This window comes from Camelus ferus, chromosome 25 (assembly GCF_009834535.1).
Source record: "Camelus ferus isolate YT-003-E chromosome 25, BCGSAC_Cfer_1.0, whole genome shotgun sequence".
Taxonomy (NCBI): Eukaryota; Metazoa; Chordata; class Mammalia; order Artiodactyla; family Camelidae; genus Camelus; species Camelus ferus.
This window is the reverse complement of record NC_045720.1, coordinates 29044522-29066808: the sequence shown is the minus strand read 5'-3', so window position 1 is coordinate 29066808 and position 22287 is coordinate 29044522. Positions and strand designations below refer to the sequence as shown.

Below are 22287 nucleotides of genomic sequence, written 5' to 3'. Positions count from 1 at the left end.
AAGAGAACTTGGCACCGTGTACCCCTACATCCCCTCATCCCAGCCTCTCCTACTTTACCCGGGTCCAGGCAGGGCAGGGGGCACAGCAGCTTCCTTTGACTTTCTCAGCTCCACGCGAGGCATGTGGCAGCTGGCGATGCTGAGCTCTCCGTTGGCAGCGGCTGGCAAGATGCTGAAGCTATTCTTCCCTTTTGGAGAACTAGATGGAATTAGTTTTGCTAAATTCTACCATCAGCCCTGCCCACCAAATCCTCCCAGTTACAGCAGGGCTGCCTGCCAGTTGCTGGCAATTGCAGCCACGTCTGGCCCTCACCTCCCCAGCTCCCCCCATGGGGCCTGAGCACACCTGCGGTGGCTGGCTCTCGCCTTCCTCGCCCCCGGCACAGCCCTTGGGGGCAGGTTGAGACCACTGCCTCTGGGGCCCGGGACTCTGTGCCTCTCACAGCTGCAGTCACATCTTGACTGGGAATTTCCCAGGAGAGCAGGCGCTTTGGTATTAAGCAGAACTGGGACAGAGTTTGGCCTCTATCTGTACCCCTTTAATAAAGCAAGGAGCAGACAAGGGGTAGAGCCTCTCTGAAAGTCATCTCAGAAATGGAGGAAATAACATATTCTTTGCTTTTGTCTATTATGCATCTACCCCACTGCTGTCCACGAGGCAGGCATGTCTGTCCTCGGGTTTGGTCTTCAGCAACTAGCATAGTACCTGGCACTTATGATACACTCAATAAATATTTTTGGAAGAAGGAGGGAAAAAATAACTTCCTAATAGGATTTTTTAAGAGCATTAATTGAGATGACATATATAAAGCCTGTGGGTCACATGTTCTCTGTAAATGACAGTTTCTAGCTACCAGCTTATTCTGATTACATGAAACCAGGCTTTATGATTTGACTAATTATGACTGTCATTCACTCATTTGTTGAGGAAATACTGAGCACCTACTATATGTCACTCGGACAAGAGTAATGAGCACTGTCCTTTTCTGAAAGTGGCTCAGCTACCACTGTAATACACCGAGTACTGGAGACAGAGGACAGAGAGCTATGAGCGCACAAAGACAGGGAGCTTCCTGGAGGACAAGTAGGGACTAGCCGGTAAAGAAGGCATGAGCAGGTGGAAAACCTGGAAAGGAAAAAATTTTGTGTCAAACTCTGTAGCCTATTGACAAAGCTGAGTCCCTGCAGATAAGTAGATGATCAATTGATGTATCACACCCAGGAAATATCTTGGAAGAGATTTTTACTTATGTGTTTTCTCCGAGATGTAAAGGCTGACTGTATCTGGATGTCACCTTCGGTGGGTTACACTCTCTTTTGGAGAACTGTGCAAAGGAGGGTGCAAGCCCCCTGAGATTTTAGGCTCTAATCCTAGAGACCTAAACCAACAGATGGCAGGAATTAGAGGCAGGTGCTGCCTTGTGGCCTGAAATTTAAACAAATTGAAGCCATCCTACCTTTATTTATATCACTTTATAACCCTCTGTTCTGGGCAGGAGTTCTTGGGAAACTCCAACCCAGACAGCCTGTAACATTTTAGACAGTGATGGTGTGGTTTAGAGTTTCCAAAATTTGTCGTATGTAACCACTGTCAGGATATGCCATTCTGAATTCCACCTGTACTATTACTTTACCAATTTATTACTTTAAATTACTTAAAGAAACCACCCCTGTCAGGCCCCCGTAGAAGAGCCCTCTCCACCGCCACCCCCGTGAAGTTACACTCTAGCACAATTCCCAGCAAGCTGTGGGGCAGGACCTGAAGATGGACGAATGCAATTCTCAATAAATGGACACCTGCCAATGGAGTGCATTAGGGAGAGTAGGTCAAGGGGATCATATCCCATAAAAAATAGCCTCTTGAATACCACCAGGAGTGGGAATAGACATTTGGGTGCAAAAAAAATGATGAAAAAAATGATGGCATCTCAAGCCATGACACCTGGGTTGGGGTCCTGCCTCTAACTTCTACCAGCTGTGTGGCCTTGGGCAAGTAACTTACTTGTCTGAGCCTCCGGCCCTCTTATCAACAATATTATTAGGGCACAGCAGTGCCTCATAAGATGAGCAAACCAATGAAATGACTAAAATAACATGATTGCAAAATTACCTTAGAAACTCTAAAGTACGTACAGATAATATTTTATCGGAAATTAATGTTAAAGGTACAGTGAAGCACATGTTTCTCCTCTCAGAACTCGGACACAATCATTACTGGTGAGGCAGTATCAAGAGCATCCTCCTTGACTGTTACTCAGACAAACCGGAAATTCTTTGTTTCTTATGACGTGAAAGCATGCCAACCCGAAGAAACAGAACAGAGAGCAGATGTGGCTGTGAGAGGGCCCTGGGCGCAGAAAGCCCAGATGCACGAGTCACCCAAAAAGGTCATGTAAAACAAGGTCAGCTGCTTTTTCATCGCAGGATTAACAGGCAGACCACGGACACCACATTCTTTTGTAACAACGCTGCTCTTCTGAGACTCACAACTTAGCTATCCCTCCCTCTCCTCCTCTTCACCTTGTCCTCCGAGGTACTTCAGTTTCACTGCAGACTCAAACACCAGCTCTCAGGGCCCACTCAGGGTGCCAACTCTGGGCTCTCAGCTCCTGGACTGATACACACGTGAACACCCTGGTTCTTTCCAATCACTTTTTTTGTTTGTGTTGTTTCCAGGAACCAATTTCTGTTTTAAATAGGGTCCTTTTGGTTGCAAAACAAGAAATTTAACTTGAACTATCTTAGGCAAAATGTAGGCATTTATTACCTTGACAATGAAAGGTTGCAAAGAATTGGGATAAGGTTTGGCCTCGGGGGAGGTAGAACTAGGCCTCTTTCTCTAGTTTTGTCATTAGAACAAAAATGATCCTTTTCCTTTAGTTTCAATAAAAAAGAGCTTAGGTAAGGACCTGGCCATGCCTGGATCACATGCCTAACACTGGGCCCAGATGAAGCACGTGTTGTACAGATGGAACAGTACTGGCAGCCCTGCGAGAAGCACCTGGTGGGAGTGGGAGCAGCAGCTCCCAGGACTGAGTGGTGTTTATTCCCAGATATTCCCAGATATCCTCCTTCATCACCTTCTGGTTGTAATGACTGCACAGAACAGAAATCGTGCATAGAAACTTGTACCATCAATTCTACTGCCCACTTCTTCGGTTCTAGATTTAGAGCTCCTATATTGTCAAAAATGTCTGCTGACTGAGAGCATCTCTTGTGCCCATAGTCCAAAAAGAAAAAAAAGACAATAAAGGTATCTCTTTGGGGAGTGAGGGTAGGAGCAGAGAGTGGAAACAGCATGAAAAAAGCAATTGTGGAGGACGGAGAACAAGTTTATCAGGAAACTAGTATGACTGTCAGACAGGGCTGGGGTAGGTGCTATAAATCGAGTGTCTGCGTCCCACCAAAATTCATGGGGAAACCTAAACCCCAGTATGATGGCATTTGTGGGTGGGGCCTTTGGGAGGTGATTGGCAGGGCCCCCATGAGAGGGATTAGTGCCTTTGTGGAAGAGCCCTCAGAGAGCTCCCTCCACGTGAGGACACACGGAGGGACAGCTGTCGACAGTTGTCTATAAACCAGGAAACAAGGCTCACCAGACACTGAATCTGTCAGCACCTTCATCTTGGACTTCCCAGCCTCTAAAACTGTGAGAAATGTCTTGTTTGAGCCAGCCAGTCTATAGTAGTTTTTTAATAGCAGCCCAAATGGACTAAGACAGTAGACAGTCACGAACATACAGTAGATCCAGTTTGTCTTACATGACTTTTTCTCTAGCAGTATTTGGCTGCAGGGGTGCAAACATGGATGTAACAGGGTGAAGAAATTTCTCTGAATTTTCTATGTAAGGTAGAAATGCAGATGAAGAACAGAGTTCAGGGTATTGATAAAGAATGTTACTCTTAGTAATATGATAGATTGTGGAATCTTAGCTGAATACAAAGAGATACGAAAAAAGGTTCAGGGATTGGGAGAAAGATAAGAGAGAACTAGGGGGTCCCACTTAGGTCAGAGTGGGAGGAGGAATGGTTGAACAAAGTGAACAATATGTATTTATCTGTATACATGAATAGAAAATATATATATTCCTTGATTGGGGTAGCCTCTGCACTTATAAAGAAACATTCTTACTCAGAAAGGACATACACAAAATGATGTAGCTATGATACAGTTTATTTCAACATACTAAACCAAAAAATAACGAAACAACTCATTTCTTTAAAAAAAAAAAAAGCCCAAATTTTATATATGCAGCTTGGCTTGATTGACTGTAATATATTTTATCAAAAAAGTACTTAAGTACACCACACTTAATAAAGCTTTCAGAATACACAGTAGATAGTAACTGTGCTAAATGACTAGACATTTGGAAAAATCAAAACACCATTGTAAAACAGAGTCAAATGCACAAGTTAAGATTCTTGTAAACTTAGAAAAAGACTGAGTTGTTATATTTTTACCTGTACACACAAAAAATTATTCTTCAGCCTTTCATTTTTACCTATATTTTCTGTAACGGAATTAAGCCCCAAACTTGAAGGCTTAAATTCGTTCATCCTAATGCCTCAGGAGTATCAGATTTCTCCTTCAGTCCTGTGGCTGTCTAAAAAGGAGCAGACCCTTTAAATGGCGGGGAGAATGAAGACATACAGACTTGACTTCCGTGCCACTCGCGCAGATCCTGCTGCGGAAGAGTTCCTGAGTTGGCTAACAATTCACCCAGCTTAGTTAAAACACATAATAACTGATGAAAGGACTAAACTGGCATTCATGCAGCCGATCAGCAGATTTTCTTTATCCCCGAAAATCAGGTAGTGACATTCAGCCCTTAATCTGCACAGATGTAATCTGGGAATTCTATGACATGATGTTAATATATTTAAATGTAAAATGCAAAATTCTGAATATTAAATAATTAATTTTTTTAATATATAGGCTGCCATGTTTTCTCAATAATCACCTTTTCTATGAACAAGTGAAAGTCAAAATGGTGAAAGAAGCAGAAAAATTTGGATATTCCAAAATGAGAGAACTGGAAAAATTTCATGTATAAAGACATGATTGAGGTAAGTTTATATTGTAAGAATAACTTTATTATTGCATGTAATCAGACAGCGGAACAGCCCTGTTGAGAGCACTGGATCAAACGGTCTTCCTGAGTCCTTCCAAGCCATGATTCTATGCTACAATGAAACATTTTTAATAAATGCAATTTGTCATAGGATAACTAGTTTTCACATTCTTAAATATCAACTTAACTTTACTATGGCAATGATTTATATACATGTGCTGTTAAAACGAAAAAGTTATAAACATACTCTGAATTTTTTTCTTTGCCTGTGAGATAATAGTAAAAAGAGATTCCACAACTTCTTGATTCCTTAAGAACTAAGAACCAAAATATTAAACATAATAAATAAATATGCAACCTGGAAGCCAGGAAAAGGGAATAGAATACTTAATATAATAAACCAGTGTATTAAAAATCCAGTATTTCAGTATTAAAACTTCATCTCAATACAGTTAGGTTTATTGCTACTATAAATAAGCATCATATTAAGGCACCTGTCATTACCTATGAGAAAAAAGATTTGGATTCAAAACAAAGGGAATATGCAATATAAAACTTTTTTTCTTTCATTCTGATGTCACCACTGATACTTTATCAGTTTTAAATGTAAGTTTTTGTATGGCAGTAGATAAATATCTTTGAACACATTACCCAAATATAGTTAAAATGTTTATAATACTATGATATTTTAATTAATGTATATGACACCCTAATTAAGGTATGTGATTCTTTAATGGGAAAATAGGCAAAATCAAATCAAGATGGATGGCAGGGGACTAAATATAAGAAATATGATAACCTCTGAGAAAAGAAATATATTGTAGGGACAGTGACTATGAGCAGATCTTGGTCAAGTTATTGAACGTCTCTGAGCCTCACTCTCTCCATCTGTAAAATTTCAAGCTCATAAGGCTGTTGTGAGATCAAATCAGGTGATGTAAAAACACTTCCCAAACTACGAAGTGTTGAACAAGTAAATGGTATCATCATAGGCCAAAACAGCTCAAGTTTCTGATATACTCCAATAGAAAACGTTATGGCCTGTCCTTTCACATCACTTGAAAACTCCAAGTTTTAACCAATTAGATAGTTGTATAATGAATGGAATCAAAATGTATGCAAAGAGAAAAATCTCTAAACCTTATTCCAGAATTATATAAAGTAGTTTGTTGTGAGTGAGGAGCCCCACTGCTTGCCGGAGCTCAGGCTACCTTGACATTTCCCTATGATAGAGGGCGCAGACTTCTCAGAGACCTTGGCTGCTGGTCCTTCCTCAGTTTCCCTCACCATCTGCTATCGTGCAGCGTGCATAGTTGCAGAAAAGAACCAAATCTTATAATAGCATAGAAGAGTTTTAGGAGTATAAGAAACATAGCTGAGGTCAATCACAGGTACATTACTCAGCTTGGCACAAAGTTGAAATGGTTCACTAATCCTTACCATGTTCTCCCTTGCTTGGTCCACAAGGTTTTTCCAACTATGTTCTGAGGAGCGTCAGTTAGGTGAAATATTAACAAGTGAAACACAGACCTCTGCTAAGTAGGTTTGGAATATGCAGGGGGAAGTAAGTTTATGTACTGCAGAAATTCTTAGTCTTTGATGTACTGACTATACTTTCTAAAAAGGAATGGAGTGTGCAATATTTCCCAAACTCATTTGACCACAGAATCTTCTTTTTCTTCCTCCCACAAAATATTTAGAGGGGCTAACAGCTCTTACAGTACTCTTCAGGAAATGCTATTCTAGATAATTCACCCTAGTTTTAAACATTCCAGGGCTATGTCTGGCAAAAATTACCCTTTTAATTTCTGAAGGAGCAGAATCATTTTGCTTACAAGGTCAACTACCATGATAACTTCCTGAATTCCACTCCATACGTATCCTGCCCAAAGCAACTAAATACTCAGTTTCCTTAACTACATACTGAGAAGTTCGAAGAGGTTATTCTCATGTTTCTTTTTAAGGAAATCTTTATGTTCTTCCTCCATTAAAAATACAAAGATCTAATTTTAGATCTTAGGACCTAGAATCACAATGACTTTGAGGAGATGGAAGTATTTTATCACAACATCACTGCAATTAACATTATTAATAATAATAAAAATAGGAGAGGAGTGGGGAGGAGGACGAGGAGGCGGCAACAGTAGCATTGGCTAAGAACTTATTTTGCGTCTTAATCCTCATGCACACTCTGAATTTAGGACCAACTATTACATTCATTTTAAAGGTAAGTACACTGAGGTTTAGAGAGATTAACTGACTTATCATGGGTCACACAAAGACAGACAGACTTGCAAACTCATATCTGACCCCTCGCCCCATGCTCTCAACAACTACGTGACGCCGTCTTATATTTTAGTGACAAAACAAGAGCATTTAGGTCATACTCCTGCTGTTAAACAGGAAAATTAAAGCATATTTATATAAATCCAACTTGACTGAAATTTAGTTTTAGATTTCCTTTTGAGCAAACTCCTATGCCCTAAAGGAGATAGTATAAGTTCTTTTTTTTTTTAAAGCAGAGAAAAAAAGACTGCTATTTACCAATGATAAGTTTAGATATTGGGAGCATTTTAAAAGTCTGCATCTAAGGTGAAGACATTATCTGTAGTTTCCGCCATAACTGCAAAGCGCTGATACTCTGAAACTCGTTTCTCAAAGAAATTTGTTTTCCCCTCTAAAGAAATGTTTTCCATAAAATCAAAGGGATTTTCTGCCTGAAAAACCTGGAAAGAAAAGAAATATTGTTAGATACTCTGAAGAAGCCAAATTATACCCCACAAGAAGAGTAACAGATAAATAAAAGAGACCTCAGGTCTCCCAACACCTGTCTAGTCACCTGCAAGATCACACTGTTCCCTAGGGTCCTGGGGACACTCAACGCTGATAAATTCTAAGATGACTAAGATCACCTACTCACCTCCTAAAGAAACTATACTAGCATCTCTGGTATTCGAAGAAGTAGACAGAAAAAGATTGTTTCAGGAAATGAAAGATTCAATACCAAACTAAAATATTTTCACAACTTGAGAAATCTAAAACACCACAGACATTACAGGCATTTTTCACAGGTATTACCACTAAGTACTCACATATACATGATACTACAAACTGTGACGTTACCAACAATGTACTGTGGGCATAAATATGTCTCCTAGTTTGTAAGAGAACATATAATCAACAAATCGATGTTCAGGGACCATGATCAGGGAAGGCAGAATAAATGCTATCCATAGTAGCCCCAAACAAGAAGAGGGACATGTATTGACAAGAAGCTTTTTTTTTTTTTTTTAACTACTTCTGAATTCAAGAAACAGGCTTGGAGATACAGCTTGATGGAAACAGACATTTCAGTGATTCATGAGGAACAGTAAAAGAGGATTTTAAAAATTAGTAATACTCCAGCAGGAATTATGACTACCATAGATAAGAATATATTCAAATAACTCAAAAATGGGCAAAGGATCTGAATGGATACACAAACATTTCTCAAAAGAAGATATACAAAAGGCCAATAAGCACATGAAAAGATGCTCCAAATCATTATCCAGAGGGAAATGCAAATCAATACCATAATGAGATACCATTTCACACCTACTAGGATGGCTGTAACAAAAAAGACAGATAACAAGTGTTAGTGAGGATGTGGAGAAAGTGGAACCCTCACATTCTGATGGTGTTAATGTAAAATGGTGCAATGGCTCTGGAAAACAGTCTGATAGTTCCTCTAATGATTAGAAATAGAATTACTATATGACCCAGTAATTTCACTTCTAGTTATATACCCAAAAGAAATAAAAACATATGTCTACACAAAAACTTAACATGAATGTTTACAGCAGCATTAGTCATAAAAGCCAAAAAATGCAAACCACCCAAATGCCCATTAACCAATAAATGGATAAATAAAATTTCGTATAACCACACAATGGAATATTATTTGGCCATAGTAAAGAATAAAGAACTGATACATCTAACGTGAATGAAACTTGAAAACATTATACTGGAGCTGCATATACCATATACTGGTATACTGTATATATCATACACTGATACATGGTGTATACCATATATGATTCCATTTATATGAAATGGGATACACAGAACAGGCAAATCTAAGGAGACAAAAATCATATTAGTAATGCCTAGGGTTAAGGTAGGGGTGGAGGAAAGAAAGGTAAATGATTGCTAATGGGTACACAGTTTCTTTGTGGGGTGATAAAATGTTCTCAAATAGACTGTTGTGATAGTTATACAACTCTGCAAATATACTAAAAACTATTGAATTGTACATTTCTTAGTAGGTGAACTGCATGCTCTGTGATTTATATCTTGATAAAGCTATTTTTTTTCTAAAAAAAATTCATATACTGGGTGTGGCTGAACTGTGGAACTGCCTGTTGGAAACAGTTTTAAGAGGGAGTGAATGTGAGTTATCACACACAGCAGGATACAGTGGAAAGAACATTGGACAACAGTCATAGATTCACTGGATTTTAAAACTGGGTATCTTCCCAAAAATCTGATCCAAATCATTCACAGCATGGACAAAGTAACTAAGACCAGCCTAAATTAAGTGACTTATTTTGACACATAGAAGTACTCAAATATTTATTGACTAATCCAAAACTAAAAGAGAAGCTGAGAACAGCATTAATGTGGCTCCTACTTAGAATTCTGTATAAATAACAACCATTTGCTAATTTAAATAATCTCTTATTTTACCCAAAACTATCATTATAAGAATAATTCTTCTTCTAGCTCCTTGAAATCACACTTCATGTATTTTAAATTGTCTTGCTTTCTTAATATACACACTCAAGGGTCCAAATTTTCTTCTGAGGATCTATGTGGCTGCATTCTATAAGTTGTGATATATAGTAATCTTATTGTCATTTAGTTTATATTTTCTATTAGTTTATATTTTCATTTTTAACCTTATTTCAAAGGGTGTGGTTTCAATTTCTAAGTATATGGAACTTCTTGGCAATCTTGTATTGTTAATTTCTAATCTTATTGCATTGAAATCTAAGAGGTCAGTATAATTTCTGCTTTCTGGAATTTACTGAGATATTTTGAAGGCCTGTGGAGAAATGATGTTTTAACTACATTCAGATTTTCTTCTTAGGAGGCATGTTTTGTATACCTACAGTTAGCAAGTTCCCCAAAAGAAAATTAGACCTGGGGGTCTGTAGGTTTCAAATGAGCAGAACATGGATATGTAGGTGTGAGGATAGCGGGGTGGGTTAAAGGATAGTGCGTTCACTTTAAGGCTTAAGTAAGCAAATTAATTTTCCCGTAACAAATATATTATATAACATAAGAACAAAAATGATTTATTATAATATATGGTTTATAAATTTCAGAGATCATGTTAATATAATTACAATCTTTATTTCTCTCAATGATCTGTAAAAAGAGAGGCTCTTGTAACTAAAATACTAAGATATAAAGAATTTATACTTTACAATATATAGTTACAAAAAAATCTTTACCGCATCTGACTCTTTCATTACAGTATTTCTGTCGTTACCAGAAAATAAATGCATTACCAAGAGAGGTAATGATTACCCTAGCATCGTGGATTTCATAAGGCTTCTCATTAATTTAAACTTCCATTTCCATACAAAGAAATCAAAACATAATTTCTAATGAACATGGTATAGTACATAGTAAATTTCTGTGAATGTTCTACTTATGACGAATACAATATGACCATTTAGTACAATTTACACTGACACTGTTTCAAGTGCTTTAAGTATACCAACGCATCAACAATTATTTGCGGTAAGCAGTATTATTATTATCTCCATTTTACAGGTGAGGAGACTGAGACAGAGATAAGCAACTCGCCTAAGGTCACAGTGCTAGACAGTGGTGGAACCAGGATTCAAACCCAGGTAGTCTGGCTGCAGCCTTCTTTTAAATCACGTGAAAAGTGCACCTTTTTATGAAATTGAGGTACACTGTCTCTGATAAGCAAAATGACATAAATAACTGAAAGACAACTGAGTTCAAAGAGTCAAATATGACAGTTAATGTCTTTCTATTATTAGGAGTATTCCTATATTATAATTTTCTATTTAAAAGTATTAACCCCAAAATTACAACATAGACACATGAGGATTTCTCGGAAGGTAAACATACATTGGCATATTAAATCCAATTACTTAAAGACAGTTCTATTAAACACATACCTACAATTATCACAAAGTAATTTACTGAGCTTATTAGTTCTAAGATTTATCAGCCTCCTACTTCAGTTATGAATTTCATTTTGAGTTTCATTTAAGAATTTTGCAAAATCAATTTGTTCATACAAAAGAAGGTTCTGTCACGGACAATTTAAAAACCTGACTAGTCTCGGGGGAAGGGTACAGCTCAGTGGTATAGCTCATGCTTAGCAAGCACAAGGCCCTGGGTTCAATCCCTAGTACCTCTGTTAAAAAAATAAGTAAATAAGTAACCTGAATTACCTCCCCCCCACAAAAAAAATCTAAAAACAAATAAATCCATTTAAAAAATAAAAAATAGACTAGTCTGTTACAAAAACTTTCAGTGAAATATAGTATGTGTTTTAGAGGACTTACCTGACTGTAACATTTTAGCTAGTAGTAATAAATTTTTAAACACCTTACCTTTGAGAATCCAAGTTCTGTAAGCAACCTGTCAGCTACAAATTCAATATACTGTTTCATCAAAACACAATTCATTCCAATGAGGCCAACTGGCAAAGCTTCTGTTAAAAACTCCTGAGACATAAACAAAAACAGAATAAAATTGAAAGAAAGAACAATAAACAGTATGTATTTTCCAAATAAAAAGAAGGTTTTAGTTTTATCAGTCTTCTAAGTCACTGGTCTTGTTCCAGGAGAGTACACTAGGATAAATTCTTTCAACATGGCAAACAGTGCCCATTTGTTTTAAAATTTTGGGGGTATTACTATTTACATAACTTCACATTTTCAAGTAGCCAAAAGAAATGGAAACTATTAAATTACTGGTATTTTTTAAAGTACACTTGTATGCCCTGAATGTATATGCTTTTTCAATAGAAAAAGGGATATAATTTGTTCTGAAATATCCAAAAAAAGTTTCACCTAAGATGATTATTGTGGGGAACATCACTATGAAACGGAGTTGGGAAAGAGAGAAAACCTTAACAAAGAAAATGAGAAAGACATAGAAATGGATCTGGGGAGATAAACTGAACTTTAATTTTATTGAAAGACAGTGGTAAAGTGTTAATAGAGGAAAAAGTAAAAACATATTAACCATTTGGATTTAGTTCTCAAAATGATTCAAGATATAAAAATGCATTTTATACCTTTTCCCCTTCCCAGTATGAAAACGATGGCTATTAAAGTATGTACTATTAACATTTTTTTAAATTTATTTTACTTTTAAACTAGTTCTTTCAAATGATAAAAATACATTCTAAGTATCAGGTCTTTCTAGTCAGAGATCTTTACAAGCCATGAATTACAGTTTATTATTCACAAATTCATTGATTTATTCATTCTATAAACATTTGACACACACTTCAAGCTAGATACTCTGCTAGTTTTTTGAAACCATCACTGCCCTTTAGGAGCTAAAATTTTAAAAATACAAAATAAGATAATTAAAACAGTCTGTTATGGCATGAAATTTGACAGATAGGTCAATGAGACCAAAAAATAGTCCTGAAACAAGTTTTAGTACACATAAAATCTTAATATATAATAAAGACTGACTTATAAACCGAATGATAAGATGACATAATAATTGCAATACATCATTTATTGGTATTGGTATTTGGTTCACCATATAATATTGCTGACATCTGTTTTGACCTACGAAATGGCAATTTCATATGAATCAACCTAATACAATAATGGTACAAACACCAAAGAAAGAGAAATGTGCTAATTATATAAGCTTCCCTGCTTACCTGCTCAATTTCAACAGCATTAACAATGATCTCCCTAACCCTTTCTTCTGAAGGCTTATTTACTAAGTACCGAAACATCAGGCAAGCAAAGTCACAGTGAAGACCCTAAAATAGAAGAAAAATACCACTGTCAAAGGATGTTTAATCAGCTATTTTTACACAATGATGTGTCAGGCGTTACAAATAAAGTGGGTTCTAGGAATGCAACATTGAACTTCTGGAAGATAGAAGGACTATTAGGGCCAGAAACTTCTCTTCAAATCTTATTAAACTGTCAATTATAAAACCTATAAGGAAAATTTTTCAATACCAGCAGATTTCAGTTCATTAACATGAAAGAAGAATTAATTAACAACAACAACAACAACAAATCTGCAACCAAAAACATTTTGGAAAGGAAAACAATGCAAGAAGAACCAAAATGAAAATTCATTAATTTTCAATGTCTTTAAAAAAAAATCAAGAAGTGACTGAAAAACAATAACTATTGAAAGAACAGATAAAACTCACTTAGAGACTTCAAAAATACAACAGTTACATTAAACAAGAATGGGGGGAGGGTATAGCTCAGTGGTAGAGTGCATGCTTAGCATTCAGCAGGTCCTAGGTTCAATCCCCATTAGCTCCATTAAAAAAAATAAACAAAAAATTAAACAAGAATGGCTCAAGATAAAAATGAATTTAGTGCAATGAAAATGGAAAGTGAATATACCATCTGAAGCTGTATAAACCAGAGATGATACTGCAGATAACTCAACCAAAGAAGATGATAAACTTGTGAAATACCTTGAGAACAGAATGGTTATGCAAATATATAAAATGGTACAGAATCTTAAATAACTGGAGAACAGAGCAAGGAGATTCAACATACAATAATCAGGATCTCAACACAGAACAAGCAGTATAAAGTTGAAAACAACGGAAGAAAATTTCAAAAAGTCAAAACAAAAAAAGAGAAAAAGGCCAGAGGTATAGAAAGATGGCGTTCTAAACAAAATTAACAATTAGAGACTGAAAACAAGGCAGAGTCAATTAACATTTCTAAACTACAAAGAAAAAAAATAATTCTGTAAGCCAACAAGGGAGAAGAGGGAGGGAGGAAGGAACGTGCACTTTAGAGGATCACAAATCAGAGTTGCTTAGATTTTTCTAAATGAATCAACAAAAACCCAAAATCAATCAAAAGACTCAAATCAAAGGTTGTATTCCAAGGATTATTTACCTAGTTAAATTGTCATTCCCAGAAGAAACCATTAGGAAAAAAAAAAACAACCTTTGAATAGCTAATCTTAGAAAAAATTTACTAGTGAAACACACTCCACCTCACTTGGCTCAAGAGAATACTTCAAATTACCAAAGGCTGAATTTCAAGTAAACTGCTGAAAGGTGAGGAAGTGTTGATTGGAACCTACAGCTAGCTACCTATTACAGAGATGAGTAAATCAAAGGTAGGCATTTATAATTGGTAGATCAATAAGGGAAAAAAATTAATTTTGAGGTTTAAAGTGACTCAAAATAAAATCCCAGTGGGATTGTTTTTAGTTAAAAAAATTAATCTGAAAGAATAAATGGGCAGAATCTTAATTTTAAGCATACTTTAAAAAGGAAAGTTGTGAGATTTATCCTACTAATTATCAGAACATAAAAAACTGTAAGAATTACAATAGTTTGTTATGGCATGAAATTTGACACGTTAATGAAAAAGAAAAAGCCCTGAAACAGATTTTAGTATACTTGAAAACTTAATATATAATACAGACATCATAAGTGAATGGAGAAGGAAGGGTTAGTTAACAAAGAGAACTGGAAAAATTTCCCAAAAGTGTGTGAAATAAAATTAAGTTAAATTCTAACTTATCCTATACCATATTTACACTAAATTCCATACTTGTACTAAACCAATTCCAATTGCCTTTGAGAGTTAAATGTTAAAAAGCCAAAAAGAAAATATATGTGACTATTTAACTCGTCTCTAGAAGTAGATCACACAAATTTCAGGTCTCTGTACATTAAAAAGAACAAAGTTTAAAAGAAAAGGACAAACTAGGAAAATATCTGCAATAAATAAAACAAAATTTATATTTTATATTATAGTTATGTGATAAATATAACAAATACTATAACAAATTCAATAAACAAATACTTAATGAAAGAGCCCAGTTACTGTGCATCGGGAAAGTATATCTACAGAAATAAAGGCAAAAGACAAGAATAGGTAAGTACAGAAAAAAAGACAAATGACTGGTATCATTATGAAAACAGTGTTCAATCTAAGTAGTAATCAAACAAATGAGAATAAAACCAATAATGAGAGACTAGCTATATCTATCAAATTTGTCCAATACTTAACAAGTAAATTCAAATTCTGGTGAGGGTGTGGTAAGGAAAGACACATTCATACATTATTCGGTGGGGCTGCAAATTGTTACTAGATTTCTGGAAAAAAATCTGCAACTACGAAGGCCTTTAAAATGTCCATACTTTATACTCTAGTAATTTTATTTCTAGGGAATCTATCTTAGGAAAATAATGTGAAATTGGAACAAAGCTTGTATACAGAGATACTCATTTTGCATTTTAGCAAATAAACAAACAAATAAACAAAAAGCCTGCAGACAACCTAAATTTCTAATTATAGAAGAGTCAAAGACATGATATACGCATTAATTAGTATATATATATATTATATTTCAAAAAATGCTTAATATCATAGAAAAATACAATATTCTGCTAAGTGAAATAAGAATAGCTTAGCTTGTAAAAATATGAAAAAAGCAAGATATCTCAAATTATAAAAATATGATGTTGGAATATAGCTGCATAGATTTAAATGTAGGAAACTGTCCAGAAGGAAATAAATGAAATCTGAAAGGTGGCTATCCCTGTGTATTGAGATTGAATGATTTCTTTCTCTTAATTCTCTGTAATAATCTTATGTGACATTAATAATAAAAATTGTTAGAAGTTTAAAGAAATGAAACAACAAAAAGTAATTATATGAAGCATTTTATGGCACTTAAAAAGTACATTCATACATACTGTTTCACTGCATTTTAACAAAACCCTGTTTAAGGTGTATAGTTAAAGAAACTGAGGCTCAGAGAAATTAAGTAACTCGACAAGGTCACTAGAAATAGGGTGAGGGAAAAAATAAATAAATAAATAAAAAGAGATAGGTTGAGGAGCCAGGATTAGTCAATAATTGTGACCTGAATGGCTGTAATGGGCTAAATACTGAGAACAGAAAGATAAATAACAAACTTTCTGCACTCAAGGAGCTTAGAGTCCAGCAGAGAGATACAAGAAGTGCAATGCATGTTGTAGACTCTAAGATAGGGACAAGTTCAAGTTTCAAAGGGATATGTAGAGGAAAGAGTGGTCAATTCTACATAACTGGGTCAGGAAAGTTTTAAGTGGCAATTTGTGAGAAGGTAATCAACAGACGGAAAAAAACTGGTAGGAAAGACAGAAAGAGTGTTGCAGACAGAAGGAGACAAGATTTAGTTACTGATTGGATGTGGCTGGAAAAGATAAGCAATCTGAAATGACTACCAGGTTTCAAATTTGGATGACCAGGTAGAAAGTCGTACCACACAACAAGTTAGGGAAAACAGAAGGAAGAAAACCTTTTGGGAGAAGGATGATGAGTTTGATTTCTGAACTATTAGGTATGAGATACCTGTGGGGCTTCCAGCAGAAAATCTCTAACATGCACATGAATATATGGGCTTGGAGCTCAGGAAAGAATAACCAGGGTAAAGATAAAATTTTAGTTGCTATGAGCATGTAGGTGGTGACTGATTCCACGGGAATAAATACAGTCAGGAGGTCACGATTAGGGAAAAAGAGAGGTCAAGATGGGAACCCAGGAGTACAATGCCATTTAAGGGTGAGAAGAGATTGAGGAAGAACAGTAAGAGGAAGGTGGGAAATATGGACTCTTAAAATTCAAGGAAGAAGTGACTTCCTATTTTATTTTAATTACCAGGATACTTGTGTCACCATAAGCACTTTCAGGAGAAAGAAAAATAAATGAACACCAAACATGAATACAAACATAATCAGAAGAATACGTCATTCCTTACTTCATCTCTGCTGATGAGTTCATTGGAAAAAGTGAGGCCAGGCATAAGACCTCTCTTCTTCAGCCAAAATATAGCAGCAAAAGAGCCTGAGAAGAAAATTCCTTCCACAGCAGCAAAGGCCACCACCCTTTCCCCTGGGAGACATAAAATAGTTTCACTTTCTGAAATATCATATACTACAGATGTTTTCAAGCTTAGATATCTATTTTATATATATTTTACATATATATATATAAATATTTTACATATATATATAAATATTTTACATATATATATATATATATATATTAATAACAATACCATAGCTGTTTTGCTAAGATACAAAATCAACAAGTTAGTGCTATGGCCAAAAGTCTCCAGAGGAGGAAATTTACCACCTCTACCAACTAGAGCAGAAAGTTCTGTCTACTTCAATTCCTATATCTGACAGTGGACTCCTGTAGAATATGGGCAAAGCAGAGCCTTCCACACCCAGAAAAAAAGGCGATTTATCTGTGTACCATACATGCCTGTGAGCTCAGGTGCGTGTGTGAATGTAGCATGTATATACACATGGGTTTGTGCACTATGCTCTGTTGACCCTCCTGAAAATAAAAGTGGCTCTTCAGACTAGTGAGTTATATTTTTTTTAGGATGGAGATTTATCATTAATTTAACATATATTTTCATCTTACCGTTAATAAGCTAATGGGTAGTTATAATTGATACATTTTAACTGACATAAGGGTGATGCAGAACATTTATCTCCAAAGGACCTAGACAATAATTTAATACAAAGTGTTAATAAGAGGAATACTGTTGCTGTAACTATTCTATGCATTCATGTGAATGCTGAAGAATGAACATTGTAACAGAAATAGTTATAGAAGGCTATTCTTTTGGAGAAGATTAAAGGATTATGAAGAATAAATTTTACAAATTTTGAAGAATAGATGTGAACTAAAAAGAGACTTCCAAAACATTAATTCTAAAGCCATAATGAATTGTAAAGGCCTCATGGTTTATTTTATTGACAGGAAAGTAGTACATATTTTTAAAATATGGCTAATCTCTATGATGCGGAGTACTAAGATTGTATAACTAATAATTTTTTTGATATTTGAAATGTAATTTCATTACATATATTAAAGTTGAGTCAATATATTTAATGTTTAAAGTTCTTTACATATATTTTTAAAACCAAGCAGATTGTTGCAGGATGACTGCCACCCTCCTCTGTTTCCTCTGTCTCTAGGTTACCTCTTTCATAGTGTCATGAAATACGTGCTTTCTGTGAACCTGTCCATCATTTCCATCATTATCTATCCACACTAATCTTTTCAGTGCATATTAAACACCCTGACAGTTGTCTTTGTTTTTCTCTAAAGCCAGTGTTTCTGAAGATTGGGCGTCTCAAACCGCTTGTGAGAGAACCAGCTGGGTACAAAATGCAGGTTCCTCAAGCTCACCTGGGCCTCCTAAATCACTCTCTGGGGAGGACCAACAAGCTGCAGGATTTTTCCACAAATTCTCCAGGTGATTTTTATGCACATTGAGAACCACTGCTTTTCTCATTCTCGAAATGAACTAAGGCAATGCTGAAATGTGTGTTTCTTCCCTGACATACATGCTTGCCTGTATCTTATGCTACATCTCTGGTTCTCAATGTGTGGTCCAGGGATCCCTGGAGATCCACAGACTCAGGAGGTCTGTGAGGTCAAGCTATTTTCATAATAATACTAAAATACTATTTATCTCTTTTACTACCATTCGCTCATGAGTGTACACTGGTGTTTTCCAGAGACTGCACAACATATTCACAACAATCTGAAAAATTTAGTAAAATACTCCACCCTTTACTAACTACGTATGTACGGGGCTGGATTTTTTTCATGTACTTCAATTAGAACAACATACTGCGATAAATTGAATGCAGAAGCAGATACAATATGGCTATCTTCTATTAAGTCAGGTATTAAAGAGATTTCCAAAATTTAAAAACTATGCCATTCTCACCAAATTTTTTTTTTTTTTTGGAAAATACAGTGTTTCTTTTCATAAATATATGTTATTTATTTTAAAATATAATGGGTTATTACTGTTAATTTAAAATGCATTTATAAGTAACTATTTTTAAAGTTTCTTGGTCTTAATTTCTATTACAGAGATAGATATCAATATATACAATCAATCAATATGATATATCAATAGATATAACCTCATAAATAAAATCACTTTGGAGTCCTCAATAATTTTCAAGAGTACAAAGGAATAATAAGACCAAGAATTTTGAGACCTGCTTCCCCACATAATGAATAAAACCAGAAAGTGAAGAAAACCAATTGTGAAATAGGTAAGAATAAGACAGTTACTTAGCACTATTCAAATTATTCTCTTTCTTTTTCTTTTTATTTTATTTTTTGAATTTTTATACAATTTTGAAAGATTACTTTCCATTTACAGTTCTCGTGAAATATTGGCTATATTCCCCACGTTGTACAGTATGTCCTTGAGCCTGTCCTACACCCAACAGTACCTCCCACTTTCTCACCTCTATATTGCCCCCCTCATTAACCACTAGTTTGTTCTCTATATCTGTGAGTCTGCTTCTTTTTGTTAGACTCACTAGTTTGTTGTATTTTTCAGATTCCATATATAAGTGATATCATACAGTATTTGCCTTTCTCTATTTGATTTATTTTACTTTGCATAATGCCTTCTAAATACATCCATGTTGCTGCAAATGACAAAATTTTGTTCTTTTTATGGCTTAGTAGTATTCCATTCAAATTAAATATATGACTATTTTAATTAAATGTAATAAATATTTATTGAGCAACTACTATGTGTAAGATACAATATTAATGGCTTCCTTAAAAAAATGTTATTGGATCTCAACTCATCCAAAAGGGTGTTTGCATTTAACTTATCTGTGAAAAATAAGTCTGTTATTGCAAACTGTTTATTGCCTTAGTTGAATGCACTAATCTACATATTTGTTCTCTGAAAAATGTTAAGACTTTAACTTGCTTTATTATTTAGGGACAATAAATATTCCTGAAAGCAAATACAAACTGAGGATTTCTCTAATATTCTTGTCAGTCTATGTGACTGACTCGTATTTACCTATAATTATCACTGACATTTTAACCTTTCAATTTCCAAATTAATAAACAGAATAGATAACAGCTTTAGATTATTTTTTCACCAGTTTCTAGTTAATTATTAGGAAATGTAATTCTACATCACAAAAAATAGTACTGTATAACCCATGGCAAATTTGATCATATATAAATTAAAGCTACATACCAAAAGTAGATTTTCTATCTGCTATCCATCTCAAGGCCCAATCTGCTTTTTTCTTAACATATGGCATTGTTTCAATTGCATTAAACAAAAACTCCCTGTAAAAACAAAATAATTAATAGCAAAGTTACTCACTTGATTTTAATCAGAATATATTTGATTCTATGTAATTCTATGGTATGTAACAGACTTGTAGTTTTTCTGTATTTTTGCATGTTTATAAAATCCAGAACTGAAAGTGAAACTCAAATTAGCAGTTTGGATATGGTCTAATACAAAACTGACTAAATTAGAACATTTAATTTCTAAACAGACTGTGCTGGTGAATAGTTTTTTAAGATACAATATCCAAAGATTAACTGGTCCTATACAAGTTTTTTTTAACCCAACACAACATTAAGCAATAGAAAATATTGTACTCCCAAACTTCCATATTTGAATAATGTTTCCCTAATATTTACATAATCAAGCAATAGGATAAACCCTTGTAAATAAAATCCCAGCATAATACCTTTTCTTGGGATCTCTGATGTAAGTGTCTATTAGCAAACTGTACATCTCTGAGTGAACATTCTCGATGAGAATTTGAAAGCCGTAGAAACAGCGAGCCTCTGGAACCTGCACCTCCTGACTAAAGCGCTCCACCTAAGAAAATAAGGGAAACATACATCCAATCCTATGGGCTCTCAGTAAACACTACAAATTTAGAATCTGGACATCAGAATTATCACTTAAAAATTGCTTGTCATGCTACAAACAAGTCAGAAAGAACTTAGGAATTATTTTAAGCAGTACTGTTTATCCATCAACCCTCCAAAATTTAGTTGCAGTCTATATTCTTAAGCAATTAAATAAATTGACCTGTTAGATGGAGATACTGCCTATAAAGCCAAATACATTTTAGAACATCTACCAAAAATAATCATTTCACTTTGTGGAACTGACCTTACTAAGTAGATCTATTGAAGCCCCTACCAGTTCATGATGGAAGCTTGTATCTTCCCACTCTGTTTAATAAGAAAGCGTGCCTTTTGACAAACCAGAATACAAGTTTAAAAACCAGACCCAGCGCTCTATTACAGAGCTCAGAAGGGTATTAAGGTGCAGGTTCCCTATTAGGATTACCATCCAAGGGGGAAATTAAACTCACATTCATGCCTTGTAAGCAGTTTTGATTGGTACAATATACTTGATTTCATGGTATTTGGGGGGTCAAATTATAGAAATGTATTCTTTCCTCTGACGCTTCGTCAAAAAAATTGTTTTCAAGAGTTAAGCTTCATCTAATTCATTTCTTAGACATCATATTTTAGGCTCAGTCTAACTATCTTACTGCCATTATCAACATTTAACTACTGAATGGAAACAAAAGTAACATAAAACAAAAAATCTTACCAAATTTTCATTCACAATTCCATCACTGGCTGCAAAGAAGGCTAAGATGTGGGAGATAAAATACTTCTCATCTGATTTAAGCTTGTTCCAGTGAGGGAGATCCTTTGATAAGTCAACCTGAAATAAAAAGATTTTCAAAAAATTTAACTTTGAGTTAAATTATTCTCAATGAATGGAAAACTAACTTCCATCTCCAAGTTAAGGTGGGATATCTCAGCAGTAAAATGTGAAAAAGTAAAAATGCTATCTTTATTGCTATAGACTGAATGTTTGTGTCCTCCCCCGCTACCCCGAATTTATATTGAAAAACCTAGTATTCAATGTGATGGTATCTGGAGGTGGAGCCCTTAGGAAATGATTAGGTCATCCTCGTGAAGGGGAGTAGTGCCCTTACAAAAGAGACCTCAGAGAGTTCCTTTGCGCCTATGCCATGTGAGGACATAGCAACAATACAGAGGTCTATGAACAGGAAGCAAGCCCTCCCCAGACACCGTATCTGCAGGAGCCTTCATCTTACA

General features: G+C 35.2%; 1 protein-coding gene across 2 annotated transcripts in view; it reads right to left on the bottom strand.

Annotated features, from left to right (window-relative positions):
- Positions 1-4163: 4163 nt before the first annotated feature.
- The window catches only part of RRM2B (ribonucleotide reductase regulatory TP53 inducible subunit M2B), a 29826-nt gene continuing 11702 nt past the window's right edge, over positions 4164-22287 (bottom strand). The window contains exons 3-10 of one of the 2 annotated variants that reach the window (XM_014566105.2): positions 21770-21886; positions 20886-21019; positions 20378-20472; positions 17090-17223; positions 13005-13109; positions 11710-11823; positions 7616-7797; positions 4164-5183 (exon numbers count right to left, since the gene is read on the bottom strand). In XM_014566105.2, coding sequence (XP_014421591.2) covers positions 7645-7797; positions 11710-11823; positions 13005-13109; positions 17090-17223; positions 20378-20472; positions 20886-21019; positions 21770-21886 — 852 coding nt within the window. In that variant the 3' untranslated portion in view covers positions 4164-5183; positions 7616-7644. Of the gene's footprint in view, positions 7798-11709; positions 11824-13004; positions 13110-17089; positions 17224-20377; positions 20473-20885; positions 21020-21769; positions 21887-22287 lie in introns of both variants that reach the window. The other variant, XM_032467733.1, reaches the window with a different exon arrangement.